Source organism: Panthera pardus, unplaced genomic scaffold (assembly GCF_024362965.1).
Source record: "Panthera pardus isolate Hobbes unplaced genomic scaffold, ASM2436296v1 HiC_scaffold_15, whole genome shotgun sequence".
In the NCBI taxonomy this organism is placed as follows: domain Eukaryota; kingdom Metazoa; phylum Chordata; class Mammalia; order Carnivora; family Felidae; genus Panthera; species Panthera pardus.
Window position 1 is genome coordinate 8706306 of NW_026526710.1, and position 17941 is coordinate 8724246.

Below are 17941 nucleotides of genomic sequence, written 5' to 3' on the forward strand. Positions count from 1 at the left end.
CTTCTCTGGCCAGATGCCCAGGTGGAAATAGAGCCTGGCTTGCAGGAGGAGAAGCTGCACCTGGTCCGGGTACATCGCCAGGTACAGATCCAGGGAGTCTCGCAGGAGTTGGTAAGACTGGTCGATGCCTTCCCTGGTGGGGGAAATCAATCACGGCCTCACTTTCTGCTTGCTTCTCAGCTGAGACCCTCTTTTGCAAGACCCAGGTTTTATGAGTAATGGACACAAAGGCCACACACCTTTTCGGATTCCGAAACCTCCTCTCTGTTCAGCAAATAGTTACAATGATCTTAGTAACAATATTAAAAAAGCCCCAGAAGAAACGTTAACTTTTGTACCCCACTTTGGTGATGGGCATGAAAACTGTAAGCACTTTCACTGTATAGTCACCTCAATAACGCTGCACTTAATCACAACTAGATTCTGCCTAGGTGGAGCACAGAGGACTTTTAGGGCAGTAAAACTGTTCCGCACAATACCACGACGGTTGGTTCGTCACGGTGCGTCCATCCAAACCCACAGAACGTACGCCACCAAGAGGGAAGCCGGGCGTTAACTGTAGAGTCTGAGGATGACGTGTCTGTGGGGGTTCGTCAGCTGTAACCAGTGTCCCACTCTGATGGGGGATGTTGGGGAGGTGCGGGGGAGGGGGTACTAGGAGAACTCTCTGTACTTTCCACTCCATTTTGTTGTGAACCTAAAATTGCTCTAAAAAATACAGCCTATTTTAAAAGAACAAAGAATTCCACCGTTAGGCAGGGAACTACGACTACAACATACAATCTTCTATTTTCCCTGTAAGACATATTCCCTTGGACTCAGAGGCAGAATGGTTTCATACTTTTGTTTGCTTTCTTATCTAAGTGATAGAAATGTATAAACCAAAGGATGACAAGGCACTTGGACCGAAGAACATACTGCCCTGAAAAGTAACCTTTACCAGTCTCAAATATTCTGGTTACTAAAGAAAATATTGAAAATATTACAGAAAACTTGCGCCCAAGTCCATTGCAAGAGTGTCAAAGTCACTCAGTACATCTTAAGCCAGGACAGCATTATGTCACAAGGATGCGTTTCTCTCTGTGGTGGGTAGACAGCCGCAGACAGCCCAGCTGTGCCTCCCGGCATCCACAGCTTTGCCGCATGACGGGAGGCCCATCAAATAAAATCCTCTGTGAGGCAATCCGAGCCTCCAAAGACACGCACTCTGCAGAAGTGCTGGAAAACCACGAAAACCTTACCGCTTTCCCAGGCTTAAAAGGTTTCCCACCATCCGCTGTAACACCTTCTTCACGTTGACCACCCCGTACAGCGCTGCCGTCACGTGCTGGCCGATCAGGTATTCACACTCTTTCACTGTCAGCTGCTTCCCTTTCCCAAAAGCGTCTATGTAGATGTAGTCAAAGATGTCCAGGGTCGCCCTATCCAGACAGCACAGGCAGTTAGCCCAATCTCAAGTCAGAGCTGAACAGGCAATGTCTAACATCCCCTCCCCCTCCCCACAAGTAGCTCAAATTAGAGACTGAATATTATTAACACAGCAGCATTTTCACTTAAAATAGTCAGGCCTTGTCTAGAGTTCAAAATCTGACCCTTTAGACATTCCCTGCTGTGTTAAGACTTCAGGACACAGATGTTTAGGAAACGGCACCGATGCGTGCCATCAAATACAGTTTTGCGAGGAGATTAAGCCAGATCAAACCAAGTTTAAAAGAGAACAGAAGAGAATTTATTGACCTTAGTCTACAAAACGCTGTATCAGAAGTTGGGTGGGAAGGCCCGAGGCACTTTATGATTCTGCAGATTAGCACGGTTAACGTCTGTGGGCCCTAGGCCCCTGGGGCTGTGAGGAAAGTTACAGAACCCAGCCCTGCCAAGTGTCCCGCCCCCGACCCTGCAGACACACTCCGGTGGGCACTCAGGGCTCAGCCTGGGAACCTGGCTCCAGACCAGAGAGCTGAGCCCCCGCACTTGACCCTGCCACCCCTCCCGTGAACCGTGCTCTCAAAAAGGGTGGTGGCCTGAGCTGAGCGGAGCGGCGGGAGGAGGTCACACGAAGCCAGTCCTCATCACCATTACCAAGAACATTCTCTGAGGACTCCTGAGGGTCTTTGTTTCAGGGACAGTTGCGTTTTTTTTTTTTTCTTGAGCAGCTGTTCCACTTTGATCTTATGCCCACTGCAAACCACGCAGGAGATTTTCACTTGGGCTGCTTTATTTATTTATTTATTTATTTATTTATTTATTTATTTAATTTCTAAAATTTTTATTTACTTTAGACACAGAGCACAAGTGGGGGAGGGGCAGAGAGAGCCGGAGATGGAATCCGAAGCAGGCTCCAGGCTCTGAGCTGTCAGCACAGAGCCCGAGGCGGGGCTCAAACCCATGAACCATGAGATCATGCCCTGAGCCGAAGTCGGACACCCAACTGACTGAGCCACCCAGGCGCCCCTCACTTGGGCTGCTTTAAAAAGCCCAGATTTCTTCCTAGAGTCATATTAATATACTTCCTGTAGCAAGACAGACACAATGTTCCAAAAATAAGAGATGCTCTTCAACTCTTTTTATGAGTCTAGAAGAACTACACATACACACAAATTGATTACAGACAAAAATCCTAAATAAAATAGGAGCAAATCAAATACAGCAATGTATTTTTAAAAATCCATATGATTAAGACAGATGTACCCCAAGAATGAAAGGATAATTGAATGTTAAAAAATCTATTTCAGCACGTACGAAGAAAAATGTATGATTTTATCAGTAGACACAGAAAAGAGATTTTGGAAAAAAAAATCGAATGCCTACTTATTTAATAAAACAAGCAGGGGCAGCTGGGTGGCTCAGCTGGCTAAGAATCCAACTTTGGCTCAGATTCTATCTCTTGGTTGATGAGTTTGAGCCCTGCATTGGGTGAGCTCAAGCCCTACTTCAGGCTCTGCACGGACAGTGTGGGGGAGCTGAGTGGGATTCTCTCTCCCTCTCTTTCTGCCCCTCGCTCACTCTCACCCTCTTTCTAAAAAAAGAATAATACTAATAATAATTAACTAAAAAGAACTTAAGCAAACTAGGAATTTAGAAGGCAGCTTTGATAATCTCAATGAAAGGAAATACTCCAAACGTCATGCCTGATGATGAAATTTTGAAAGCATTCCACCTAAAGTCATACCCAAGACAAGGGTACCCACTATCACTGGTTCTACTCAACTCTGTGTGAGAACACCCAGCCATCAGAATAAGTATAAGAAACAAATGTACAAACGCTAGAAAGAAAAGAACCAAAACGGTCACGATTCACAGGCAATATGACCATCTACACTGGAAACCCACAAGAGTTGACAATTAGCTCCAATAATTTATTCAGCAAAGGGGATGATTATCAGATTTATATCTAAATATCAGTCGTATCCCTATACATCATCAATACTTAGAAAACATAATTTTAAAAATTACCATTTACATTAGCAGTAAATATTTAAGGTACTTAACGAGTAAGTCTGGCAAGAAGTTAAAGAACTTCATGAAGAAAACAATAAAATCTTTTTAAGGATATTAAAGACAACTTACACGTGTAGGGAGGCATCCCGTTCACAGACAGACTCAGGAGCAAAACACTGACAACACTGCTCGTATTAATCTATGAATCCAATCCAAAGTAAACTCTGGTACCGATTAACATCCTTATGGACTTCTGAAGGAGGCTGGTAAATTGATTCTAAATCTATAGAAGAGCAAAAGGCTAAGAAGAGCCAAGGAAATTCTGAAGAACTCAATGGGGGGGGGGGGGGGCGGATCTGACCTACCAGGTACTAGTAAACAATAAAGTTACAGTAAGTAAGACAACAGGGTCTTGGTGCAGGGACGGATCAGAGACCAAGGGCATGAACGTGGGTCCAGGTGAGGAGAGGGCTTGCAGCCCGGCCGTTGCTTCATGGGCTGTGCACCCACACTATTCTCACTGGCCTCCTGACTCCTTTGCCCTGAGGACCCAGCCAGGGGCTCGGTGTTTGATTCTGCCAGGTGCCTGGTGTACGGACAAATTATTTTATTGCTCATCTGCACTGTTAGTGCACATTCACCGTAGCCTGAGAAGAAAAAATGATACTGTTACCATGCACAACTGTGCCCAGCAATACGTTTCTGTGGCAAATAATATGGCAACTGCAGTTTTAAATGCTTTAGATCATGCAGAGATCCTTGGTGGATTACTACATGGGCATTTAAGATTATTTTTGAGATATTTGGGGAAATCGGTTGGGTTACCTAGGCAGAGAGAACGGACTGAGAGAGCATATTCCCCATTTACAATCACGGAAAGTGGGTACCTGCTACCCAAAGCCACGCAATACGTGTAGAAAAGGGTATCTGGAAAAGAAAGGACGCCCATGCATACCATCTAAGGAAATATACATATGTAATGAACTATAAAAATTTGCATGGAAATAACAGAAACTTGCAGGTAACTGGTGGTTATCTCTGCAGAGGAGAGGAAGAAGGAGGGGATGAGGAATACCCAGGAGGCTCCAACTATTCAGGTTTTATTTTTTAAACTAGGGGGTAGAAATACAGAGACGAGTTACGCCTTTCTTCCAGGTATGAGTCACAAACTCTACTAGGTGTATAAAGCACTGGGCCATCTCAATCTTCCAACTGCTTGAAAAACGTGCTCCGTTTTCACAGAGGAAGAAAGGAAGCCGAGGTCTGAACCCAGCCCGACACTAAAGCTCAGGTACTTTCTACTATACTGCTCATCACTCGCCAGAGGATATTACAAGGTCATTCAAAGCACAGGATATAATTAAATAACTTTGTTTCTTTTTCCTCTAAATGGCACATTTAATGAGAAGATAGTTCTGACTATGTGATGAACTATTTCTTTCACAAAAGCTAGACTACAGCTGAAAAAAAGCTTTATGTCCAATAGGACACCAAGCTTAAAGGAGAACAAAACAGAACTTGTTGACCTGGTCTACAAAATGCACATCAGTCACCAACCTTACCTAAAAGGGGCATCACTGATGATAAGAAACTGAGCATTTGCTGTGCACATGAGTGAAGAACTCGGCTACCCTGCTGTCTCCCCCTCCCCCACCCTCCCTCTCTCTCTCTCTCTCTCTCTCTCTCTCTCTCTGGTGAGGAGGGAGGGAGGGGAGATTTTATGGAAGACTGCAAAATAAGACTTTAAGAACTCTTTGATCTAGATGGACTTAACAGATATATTCAGAACATTCCATCCTAAAACGGCAGAATACGCGTTCTTTTCAAGTGCACATGTGACATTCTCCAGAACAGATCACATATTAGGTCACAAATCGAGCCTCAACAAATACAAAATGACTGAGATATACCATGCATCTTTTCTGACCACAATGCTATGAAACTTGAAGTCAACCACAAGAAATAATTTAGAAATAAAACAAATACAAGGAGGTTAAACAACATGCTACCGAACGTGAATGGGTCAACCAGGAAATCAAAGAAGAAATAAAAAAATACACAGAAACCAATGAAAATGAAAACACAATGGACTAAAACCTCTGGATGCAGCAAAAGTGGTCCTAAGAGGGAAGTATATAGCAAATACACAACTACATCAAGTAAGAAAAATCTCAAATCAACAACCTAAACTTGTACCTAAAGGAGCTAGAAAAAGAAAAATAAAACTAAAGCCAGCAGAAGAAGGGAAATAATAAAGATTAGAGCAGAAATAAATGATACAGAAACTACAAAAACAACAGGACAGATCCAGGAAACCAGGAGCCAGTTCTTTGAAAAAAATTAATAAAATTGATAAACCTCTAGTCAGACTTATCAAAAAAGAGTAAGGACCCACATAAATAAAATCACAAGTAAGAGAGGAGAAACAGAAATACAAACAATTAAAAGAGTACTATGAAAAACTACAAGCCAACAAATTGGACATCCTGGAAGTAATGGATACATTCCGAGAAGCATATTAACTACCAAAACTAAAACAGGAAGAAACAGAAAATTTGAACAGACCCATGACCAGCAAAGACATTGGATCAGTAGTAAAAAATCTCCCAACAAACAAAAGTCCAGGGCCAGATGGCTTCACAGGGGAATTTTACCAAACATTTAAAGAAGAGCTAATACCTATTCTTCTCAAACTATTCCAAAAAATAGAGAAAGAAGGAAAACTCCCAAATTCAATCTATGAAGCCAGCATTACCCTGATACCAAAACCAGATACAGACACCACTCAAAAAGAAAACTACAGGGGCGCCTGGGTGGCTCAGTCGGTTAAGCGGCCGACTTCAGCTCAGGTCACGATCTCGTGGTCCGTGAGTTCGAGCCCCGCGTCGGGCTCTGTGCTGACAGCTCAGAGCCTGGAGCCTGTTTCAGATTCTGTGTCTCCCTCTCTCTGACCCTCCCCTGTTCATGCTCTGTCTCTCTCTGTCTCAAAAATAAATAAACGTTTAACAAAAAAAAATTAAAAAAAAAAAAAAAGAAAAGAAAACTACAGGCCAATATCCCTGATGAACATGGATTCAAAAATTCTCAACAAGATACTACCAAATTAAATCTAACAGTTCATTAAAAGAATTATTCACCACCATCAAGTGGGATTTCTTCCTGGGTGCCAGGGTGGTTCAACATTCACAAATCAATCAACGTGATAAACCACATTAATAAAAGAAAGGATAAGAACCATACGAACATTCCCATGGATGCAGAAAAAGTTTCTGACGCAGTACAACACCCGTTCATGATAAAAGCCTCCAACAAAGTAGGTTTCAAGGAAAATACCTCAACATCATAAAGGCCATATATGAAAAACACACAGCTAATATCCTCCTCAATGGGGAAAAACTGACAGCTTTCCCTCTACAGTCAGGAAAAAGACAGATGTTTACTTTCACCACTGCTATTTAACACAGTACTGGAAGTCCTAGCCTCAGCAACCAGACAACTGAAAGAAATAAAAAGGACCCAAATCGGTAATGAGGAAGTCAAACTTTCACTATCTGCAGAAGACATGATACTCTATGTAGAAACCCTAAAAGACTCCACCAAAAAATTGCCAGAACTGATACACGAATTCAGTAAAGTCAGTCGCAAGTTACAAAATCCACATATAGAAATCTGTTGCATTTCTATACAATAATGAAGCAGCAAAAAGAAATTAAGGAATCAATCCTATTTATAATTGCACCAAAAACTGTAAGATACCTAGGCATAAACCTAACCAAAGAGGTCAAAGATTTGTACGCTGAAAAATATAAAACACTGATGTAAGAAACTGAAGACACAAAAAAATGGAAAAACACTCCATACTCATGGATAAGAATAAATATTGTTAAAACGTGTAAACTACCCAAAGCGATTTACACATTTAATGCAATCCCTCTCAAAACACCAACAGCATTTTTCAGAGAGTTATAACAAACAATCCTAACATTTGTATGGAACCACAAAAGACCCCAAATAGCCAAAGCAACCTTGAAAAAGAAAAGCGAAGCTGGAGGCATCACAATTCCAGACTTCAAGCTATCTTGCAAAGCTGTAGTGATCTAAACGGTCTGGTGCTGACACAAAAATAGACATACAGATCAGTGAACAGAACAGAAAACCCAGAAATGAACCCACAACTATATGATCAATTAATCTTTGACAAAGCAGGAAAGAATATCCAATGGAGAAAAGACAGTCTCTTCAACAAATGGTGTTGGGAAAACTGGACAGCTCCACGCAAAAGAATGAAACTGGACCACTTTCTTACATCATTCATAAAAATAAATTCAAGATGGATGAAAGACCTAAACACGAGACAGGCAACCATTAAAATCATAGAGGGGAGCACAGGTAGCATCTTCTTTCTAAGTAGGTCTCCAGAGGCAAGAGAAACAAAAGCAAAAATAAACAAACGGGACTTCATCAAAATAAAAAGTTTCTGAGGTGCATGGGTGGCTCAGTCGGTTAAGCGACCGACTTTGGCTGAGGTCATGACGGCAGGGTCTGTGGGTTCGAGCCCCGGGTCAGGTTCTGTGCTGACAGCTCCGAGACTGGAGCCTGCTTCGCTTTCTGTGTCTCGCCTCTCTCTCTGCCCACCCCTGCGAGTGCTCTGTCTCTCTCTCTCTCTCAAAAATAAAGAACAAAAAAATAAATAAAATAAAAAGTAAATAAATAAATAAAAAGTTTCTGCACAGCGAAGGAAACAATCAACAAAACCAAAAGACAACCTACAGAATGGGAAAAGACAGTTGCCAATGACATATCCAATAAAGGGTTAGTATCCAAAATATATTTAAAAAACTCATTAAAACTCAACACTACAAAAGCAAATAATCCAATTAAAAATGGGCGGAAGACACAAATAGACATTTTTTCAAAGAAGACATACAAATAGCCAACAGACACATGAAAAGATGCTCATCATCACTCGCCATCAGGGAAATACAAATCAAAACTACAATGACATATCACCTTACACTGTCAGAATGGTGAATATCAACAATACAAGAAACACCAGGTGTGGATAAGGATGTGGAGAAAGGGGAATGAACCCTTGCACACTGTTGGTGGGAATGCAAACTGGTGCATCCATTCTGGAAAACAGTATGAAGGTTCCTCAAAAGGTTAATCCAGCAATCACATTACTAGGTAATTATCCAAAGAATACAAAAATACTAATCCAAAGGGATATATGCTCCCTATGTTTATAGCAGCATTATCTACAATAGCCAAATTATGGAAGCAGCCCAAGTGTCCATCAACTGGTGAATGGATAAAAAAGACGTGGGGTGTATGTGTGTGTGTATACATATACATATACATATATGTATATATGTATATATGTATATATATGTGTGTATACGTATATATGTATGTGTGTGTATACATATACACATATACGTATATATACATATCCGTATACGTACATACATATACATATCCATATGTGTGTATATATAGTGGAATATTACTCAGCCATAAAAAAGAATGAAGTCTTACTATCTGGAAGGATGTGGATGGAACTTGAGGATATTATGCAAAACAAAATACATCAGAGAAAGACAAATACTACATGATTCCACTCATGTGTGGAATTTAAGAAATAAAACAAACAAAGGGGAAAAAAAAAAGGCAAACCAAGAAACAGACTCTTAACTATAGAGAATAAACTGATGGTTACGGGGAGGGGGGGTGCACGGGGGGATGAGAGAAATAGGTGATGGAGATTCAGGAGTGCACGTGTTGTGATGGGCACCAAGTGTTGTACAGAAGTGCTGAATCACTACATTGTACGCTGGAAACTAACATCACACCGTATGTCAACTAATTGGAATTTAAATAAAAACTTAAAAAAAAGTAAAAGGCAAGATTCCTTGTTAAACAAAAAACTCTTTGATCTGATCTGCTTTGCAACAAAAGGATTTTAAGATCCACCTAAAATCCTGAACTCCTAGTCCTACTCTTTTTTTTTTTTTTTTTTTTAAGTTTATTTAGTTTGGGGCACCTGGGTGACTCAGCTGGTTAAGTGTCCGACTTCGGCTCAGGTTCGGGATCTTGCGGTTCATGAGTTCCAGCCCCACGTGGGGCTCTGTGCTGACAGCGTGGGGCCTGGAACCTGCTTCAGATTCTGTGTCTCCCTCACTCTCTGCCCCTCCCCATTCACACACACTCTCTTTCTCCAAAATAAACAAACTTAAACATGTTTTTTAATGTTTATTTATTTTGGAGAAAGAGTGTGCATGTGCATGCGGGTGTGGGGCAGAGAGCGAGGGAGGCAGACTCCACGCGGTCTGTGCAGAGCCAGACACAGTGTTTGATCTCAGGAATTGTGAGAGCGGAAATCAAGAGGCAGATCCTTAGCCAACTGAGCCATACAGGTGCTCCTCTATTCCTCTTTTTGTTTTTTTTAACGTTTATTTAATTTTGAGAGACAGAAAGAGACAGAGTGCGAATGAGGGAGAGGCACAGAGAGAGGGAGACACAGAAAGGAAGCAGGCTCCAGGCTGTCAGCACAGAGCCTGACTCAGGGCTTGAACTCATGAATGTGAGATCATGACCTGAGCTGAAGTCGGACGCTTAGTCGACTGAGCCACCCAGGCACCCCTAGTCCTAGTCTTTATACTTACTTTTAGATGACTGTAAATTCACATGCAGCTTTAAGAAGTGATACAGAAAGATCCAGAGTGCCCTTCTCTCAGAACCAGAATACGGACACTGATGGCCAAGGAACAAGACAGCTGCCCCCCCCCCCCCCCCCCCCGTGCCCTAGTCGACCTCTGTTCCGTTACCACACTTCCTCTCAGCACAGTGGGAGTGAATCCCGAGGACCAATCACAACATATGGCATGGGTGGCTCACCCTTCTGCACCTTGGCACCACCTTAACAAGAAGTGACTGGGGAAGTTGACAGGTTCCAGCGGGACCCCCAACTGCCGGGCAATTGTCAAGTAGAGCAGAGACATGCTGATCGGAATTCCTGTTCTTCGAATCAAAACCTGAAGGAGAAAAAAAATCCTTTAGCTTCACAGAAACGAACCCTCCCTTCTCATTCCTTCAAAGCAAGTCCTCACTAGGCACTCACTGTGCATCAGGAACGACACTAGGTTTTGTGGTTTAAGTGGATGAAGATTTGCTTTTTTTTAGATCAAGGCTCTGCAAACTGCAGTCCGCGAGCCAAGTCCACCACTTGTTTCTGTACGGCCCGCATGAGAAGAGCTTTCACGTTTTTTAGTGTTTAAAGAAAGTCAAAAGAATACCGTTTTGTGACACATTAAAAATTACACGAAACTCAAATTTCTATGTCCGTGTATACAGTTTCATTGGAACACAGCCGCACCCGTTTGTTTTGGTAACGTCTGTGCCCCCTTTCAACTACAATGGCAGAACTAAGCAGTTGGGACACAGAGCATCTGGCTTGCCAAACCAAAAGGCCTGTTTGGCCCTTTACAGAAAAAGTCTACAGACCTGTGATCTAGGCTGTTCTTCCATTTTTTTGTTTTAAGTTTCATTTATTTATTTTGAGACAAAAAGAGAGAGAATGAGCAGGGGAGGGGCAGGGGGAAAGGGAAAGAGAGACAATGCCAAGAAGGCTCTGCTCTGTCAGCGCAGATAGGCTGTTCTTCCAAAAGAATTTAAGGTCATTTCAAGGAAAGTGTATGAAATACGACAGAAAAAGATTAGCATACAGAGCAACAGAATAGATCTGAAAACAGTGTCAAGAAGGAAGCACATAAAAATGAAGTATCAATTTGGCCAAAATGGCTGGCCAGATTTCTTCCAACGCTTCTAGAAGCCAGTGTAGGAAAAAGATACGATTAGTTTCACAGTTTAGTGTTCATAAGACACAAATTAACCGAACAAAGTCAGAGAAATGTGTATTTCTAGACAGGAAATGATCAAGGGTTTTCACACAGAGGACACTATAAAGAAATAAAAATCCACAGCAATACCCTCACAGTGGAGGCAAAAGTGAGTTTCACTGGGCATTGAGAGATGAAAAGACCATGTATGTGTGCCCCAAACTATACAATTTATCAAAAATGAGCTTTCAAAAAGACATATGATTATGTTTTAATACACCCACATTTACCTGGTGCATGTATAAGTTTAGGGCATTATAGTAATCCATTCGGTTCCCCTTAAACTTCAGCTGGTCATAAAGGACGTAGTTCATGGCGTCCAGCACCTGGCTCTGGAGTTCTATCTCCATTATCATGGAGGATTCACCTGAAACACAGAGATCTACTCTGAGGACAGAAGCACTGGCAAGGCTGTGACCAGCATCCCAAACGACCTGTCACACGCAGACAGTGGCAATGTCCTAACAATACTCAGTAGGTGCTGCCAGTCCAGGGTGGAGGAAAGAATATGAAGTTAAAGTCTTTCACATTTCCAAGTGAACATGTGGTTGTGTCATTAACTGCTTCTTTGGTGACATAATGGAAACATACTACAGAATTTCTCACATTAACCAATAGCTCTGCTAGGTTTTCTTTTGCAAATACAGTTGGATCCAAAGCAATTCCACACCTGCCTTGAAGGCCAAGCTGGGGTGGCGACTGTTCATGCCCCGGAGGGTTTTGCAGACCAGCTCTACGATGTTGTCAATCTGGGCCTGGATATCTTTGAGGCTGATGTCAGAGAGAGGATTGCAGTATTGGTCGATATATACAGCGCCTGAAAATAAACAGGAGTCACTGAATAAATTCCTATTTCTGCCCTCGTCCTATTAGTTGGTCACTCAGCACAGACACTTGGGGCCATCCTTCTTTCCACCACCTGCCAGATAAGCTTCATCTGTAGATGCCAGACCCTGCTGCTGATACATGGAAAAGGAGCAACCTTCTCACAACAAAGGAGTTCACACACTTTATTTTAAAAAAATAAAATAGGGGCGTCTGGGTGGATGGCTCAGTCAGTTGGGCGTCCGGCTTCGGCTCAGGTCATGATCTCACAGTTCGTGGGTTCCAGCCCCACGTCAGGCTCTGTGCTGACAGCTTGGAGCCTGGAGCCTGCTTCGGGTTCTGTGTCTCCCTCTCTCTCTGCTCTTCCCCAGTTTGCACTGTCTCTCCCTCTCTCAAAAATAAGTAATAAACATTAAAAAAATATTTTTTTTTAAATAAAAATAAACCAAACTCTCTCTCAAAGGTCATGGACTCAAGAAACCACGTGATATGCAGCATATTCCCATACTCTATTACAAAGAGGAATAAATGCTATAAAGGAGATCTTCCCAAGAACTCCGAACACTTAATGGCATAAGCCAGTTCCTTTACTTAAAAAAAAATTTAAAAAGCTGAAAGCCCTCACAATGACAGATTTCCACAAACTGTACCCCTCAAAGGTGAAATAGTAAATGAACTCTGGAGATAACTATACCTCTGAATTACAGAAATAGTGACACTCAGGGGACCTGTAGCCAAAGACTTGTACAAAGTACACTGGAGACACGGTGTCTTGAAAATCACCTCTCTGCTCTTTATTACCTTGGGTCGTTTTCTTTTGTTTTGTATGTATGTATGTATGTATTTGTTTAGAATCACGTACGTATGTATGTATTTAGAATACTAGGCAGGCTCTGCCCCGGCAGCGTGGAGCCCAATGAAGGGCTCCACACAGGGCTCGAACCCACAAGTTGTGAGATCACGACCCCAGCTGAAGTCAAGAGTCAGACGCCTACATGACTGAGCCACCCAGGCGCCCCGACCTTAGGTCATTTTCTAGCCAGATGCCAAAGGGCTAACTTGATCATTTGGTTATAAGACAATTTCACTTGGGAAGCGGCAGTTATTGCTTTTTTTTTTAAGTCATTTAAATTCAATTTAGGATCTTGACCCGCTACTCAACATCCCAAAGGAGCTGAAGGCAGTGAACAAGAGTTGGGACCCCAGTGCTAATTTTGCCACTAGCCAGGGATTGGCTCCTGGGCTTCCTCGGGATGGAGTTTCCTCACCTGTTGGCTGCAGGACTTCTCAAAGTCCATTCCACCCTAATGCTATGATTCCTAGACTTTGTTAATAGTTATCAGATTATTCTTGTCAGTCACCAAGAATCAAAACCTTGGAGCCAACTTCCTGCTCAATCACTTAAAAACTTTCAATGGCTACCCAGTGCCTACAGTACTGATTGGATGAGTTATGGAAAATCATGTTACTTTGTATTTGGAAGATGAAAAAGAAGCAATCCTCTCTATAAACAAGCTACAGAAAACACACCCTGTTAAACTGTTCCTGACTGTGGAATGAACAGCAGAGAGGGGGACTCTCAACTCCAGTACACATAGAAAATTCCAGGGTGATAAGGCTGTTTGATTTTAATCAACTGAAACAGATTTTTCACTTCCTTCTGGATATGAGACTTTTACACAATCAGTAAGAATCCACGCTGGGCACCATGGAGTATGCAGTGGATCATAATAACGTTAAAGGACCAGGGACACAAGAAAGTTAATGATCAGTTGGAGAAAAATGCCCGCACCTGAAACAGACATTAACCATGGTCTACTAGTCAATGCTACTGCCCGCACCCCTCCCGAGGCAAGTAAAATCTGCACGCGTTGCAGTAGTCAGCAGAAGCTCAGCGGAAGTTACACAGGACCTGGAACTCTTGCGGGCAAGCAGGATTTGAGAGGGGGATACCACTAACGAAGATACAAAGCCAGGAGGGAGGACAACACTGGCCGGAGCAAAGGGTGTGTTTTGGAGAGTAATGGGGAAAAGTCTGGGGCTAGGGGAGGTCCAGATTACGGAAGGCACCAAAAAGCAACAACAAACAAACAAAGGAAATCAGGTGGCCACTCGGAGTGGTGGAAAGGCCAGGTTTCAGGCTGGACTAGCACTAGGGGGTCAGAAGCCATGAGGCTCAGGGAAGCAAGTGCTACTCAGAAAGCTGCTGCTGGGAGAGCTGGTGACAGCCCGCACGACAACAGTAACAGAGCGGGCACATGACCACGGAAATGCTGGCAAGGAAGAAAACCGGCGAACTGGGTAAATTGTGGGGAGCAGGGAATGAAAGTGAACGGACAGGCGTATCTGTACTCCGTAACCATGACTTATGGGAGCGTTTGTGTGATACGCTAGGAATTTAAGTAGTTAAAAGAAAAAATTAAGTCACATTTTGTTCTTGCCCGATTTAGCAGGAACAGAAAGTTATTCCCTTCACCGCGTCCGTCCACTCAACTTCTTCCTCCTCACTTCTCATTATGGACAAGCAGACTCACTGATGCGCGAGGGCACTTCATCCTCCTTAAACTCCAACCAGGGAGGTGAAGGGATCTGCATGAGGTCCCATGGAGACAAAACTGGATACATTTATTTCTGATTCGGAAATGACGCTTGAAAGCTTAGACAAACAGGGGATTTAACCTCATTAGCTAAAATATCAGCCTCGTGCTTTGAACTGGTGGTGCATCTTCAGAAGGCGCTGTCTTGCTTCAGCTGACGGCCAAATATTCTGGCAAAATCTGAGCTCTAGGGTGAGCAGTTCTGCCTACCTAAGTGATCAGACCACACAATCCCACCTCCAGAAGCCCACGCGGCCCGGCCCGGTCCACGTTTCCACTGCTCCACCCTTGGGGACGGTATCCACTACTGCTGAGAGCGACAACTTAGCTGCCTATTGGAAGATCATCGCTGAGATCTCACCTTCAAGGTACGATTCATAGTCATCAGGCTGCTGAAGAAATGCCTTTAGGTTATTTAAAATTTTCTGTTGGCGTAGGTAGTAAAGAATTTTTTTAGCGTAGTACTTCCAAGTCAGAGCTTTTCTGGAAAACAAACAAACAAGCCAATGAGAATCAAGACACTATAAAAACCTCCGATTACTTTTTTTTTTTTTTACTTCCCTTCACACTAATTACAGCATGTAAAGAGTCTACTTAACAAGAAGAATATAATTGGTTCATGACCACACAGCACTTGTTTTCACAGAAACAGACAACACAATTTAGGACTTTGCATCTGTAACGTAACACTGAATCAGTAGTGCTGAAATCCAAGAAACACTGACCTGCATGGCTTCAGATTGACTAAAAGGAAATCCAAGAGAAACCCGAAAAGCTGGGGCTTTTCAGCTGGGGCTGAAAAGTTGGTCGAGGCTCAGGAGCTAGGGGTGAGGCATCTGGAATCCTTTGCTGGCCGCTGGGCACCTGCCTCAGGGAACTCGGGCCCTGGGCGGCCGACCTTCTCTACGATCACGGCCATGGTGATCTCATCCAGTCTCATGGTTTCAAATATTGTTTCTGGCAGCCTTCAACTTATTTCCCAGAACACACTTCTCCTTACGTGCAACTGCTACTCCACATCCCCGCTCGGATATCCGGTGAGCTCCTGAAATGTCTCGGGTGAACGCGACTCTGCTTCTGCAGTCAGGCCGCAAACCTTGGGGCCACCCTGCCCTCCTTGGTGGCCTGCTCTCGCAGACCATTCCAGCCATCCACCAGAGCTATCAGTTCCATCTTCAACGTGTATCGGACAGGTGAACACTTCTCACTAGCTCATCTGCGTCCTCACTGAGCTTCCAGCTTCAAATCCTGCCCCTCCACACGGCAGCCAGAGCGCTTCAGTTAACATGTTAAGTCACGGCACAAAAATCCCGTACCCAAGTCTCCAGGGATTTTCCACCTCGCTCAAAGTAAAAGCTCCAGTCCTAACGACGGTGCGTTAAACTCTTGCCCCATGACCTCTCTAACCTCAATTCCTGCTATTCCCCATCTCTGTCCGGCCTCCAGCCACACTGGCTTCCCTGCTGTGCCATCACGCTCGGTGGTGCTCACCTGGGGCCTCAGCACTCTCAGGTCCTTGACTGGAAGGTTCGTTCCCTGGAGATTTGCAACCCCCACCCTCACCCCCTTTCAGGTTTTCATTCAAATGCCATTTTGAGTAAGGCCTTCTCCCCTCTCCCCGCTTCACCCTGTTGCCTGGTTAGTATCTGTCTAGAGCCCCCTCTCCTCTTCTAATGTACTAAATCATCTTACTAGGTTAGTGACTCTCTCCCCCACTGGAAGGTAAGCCCCACAGACGCAGTGCTTTCTGTGTCGTTCACCGCTGTATCCTCAGTGCCTGGGATAGGTCTGGCACACAGCAGAAGCTCAATAAATACTTGCTAGTGGATGAGATACTTCACCAGACATACCAAATGCACATGGGGATCATGGGAAACAGGGTGACAGCGATTACTTTATCTGCGTGACTTCAGAAATAAAGGCCTCTCACTCTTCAGTTAGTAAATGACCGTCAGCAGAGCTAGGTTCCACCAGCCTTTTAACCTTTGAGTTGTAAAGTGTGTCAATCTAGAAAAGTGCATGAAACAAGTAAGCAGCTTAATGCATTAGTATAAGGCAAACAACCCTGTATCCACCACTCAGGCCGAGAAACTTTGCAGACACCCCAGAAGTACTCCAAGACCCTCTCCTCCCATCCACAGCAATCACAACCCACACCTCCATGCTCATCACTGCCTCACCAAACGTACAGCCCTAAACTCTCTAGCCAGTTTTGAGGTCTTTCAAGTCCCTTAATCCACAGGATCCCCTCCATCTTTTCTGTCCCTTGCACTTTATTTGCTGAAGAAACCTGGTTGTGTGACCTGAATTTCCCAGTCTGGAATCTGCTGACTGCATCCACAAGGTATAGTTTCACATGCTCTTCTGTCTTCTGAATTCCCTGCAAATTGGATGTAGAGGCTTGATCAGATTCAGATTCTGTTTATTTGGCAAGGAAGTCCTTCCATCAGGAGGCAATTGCGCCTTGGCTGTCTCTTTGGTGACGTTAGCAGCCACCGCTCCTCAGTGCCCAGGTCTGTTAATTCGTTAGAGGTCGCAAAGTGGCGATATTCTAATTCCACCATCCCTTCTTCATTTATTAGCCAGAGTATTTCTATAAGGAATAATTTCCTCTCATCTACTATTTGGCTCCCCCAACGGCACAATATATAGGAAAGGCGGGATAAATGCTCATGTCTTTCCTTTTACTGTTTTTCAATATAATAATAATTTGGATTTCTATTACCCTCCAGAGGTGAACAATTAGTTGTTGCTAAGTATTATTATGAACTAGCGGAGCTAAACGCAGTTAGTGTGTTTCAACCCATTCCAGTTATTATCCACGCTACTGCTCAAATCCTATCTCTGGCCAATGGAAGCCCCTCCACGTTGGTCCCTGAACACTTACAACATGAAATATTGGTACTTCTCCTGATACCTGGTTCCAGGCTTTCAAGATTCTCCAGCCTGATCTTTTACAATTCCTGTATAAGACCTAGAATCAGCCCTTTCCCCAAAACCCTGGCTTCTTTTGATGGGAAATGGTATATTAAGACCACTGTCTGACTACTAGGGATCATCATTTCTACTAGGCTGGTTGTTGTTTCTGAACCTTTTCAATGGATAGAAATAATAAATCTCATGTATCTATGTGTGTATACACACACACACACACATACACCTACATTATTTTTAAATATACAT

At 43.4% G+C, this 17941-nt stretch overlaps 1 protein-coding gene across 2 annotated transcripts in view; it reads right to left on the reverse strand.

The window, feature by feature from the left end:
• Nucleotides 1-17941, reverse strand: part of FBXO21 (F-box protein 21) — a 46168-nt gene that overhangs the window by 20501 nt on the left and 7726 nt on the right. For both annotated transcript variants that reach the window (XM_019467334.2, XM_019467335.2), the window contains exons 4-9: nucleotides 15120-15241; nucleotides 12007-12153; nucleotides 11567-11703; nucleotides 10336-10472; nucleotides 1242-1421; nucleotides 1-133 (exon numbers count right to left, since the gene is read on the reverse strand). In XM_019467334.2, coding sequence (XP_019322879.1) covers nucleotides 1-133; nucleotides 1242-1421; nucleotides 10336-10472; nucleotides 11567-11703; nucleotides 12007-12153; nucleotides 15120-15241 — 856 coding nt within the window. The remainder of the gene's footprint in view (nucleotides 134-1241; nucleotides 1422-10335; nucleotides 10473-11566; nucleotides 11704-12006; nucleotides 12154-15119; nucleotides 15242-17941) is intronic.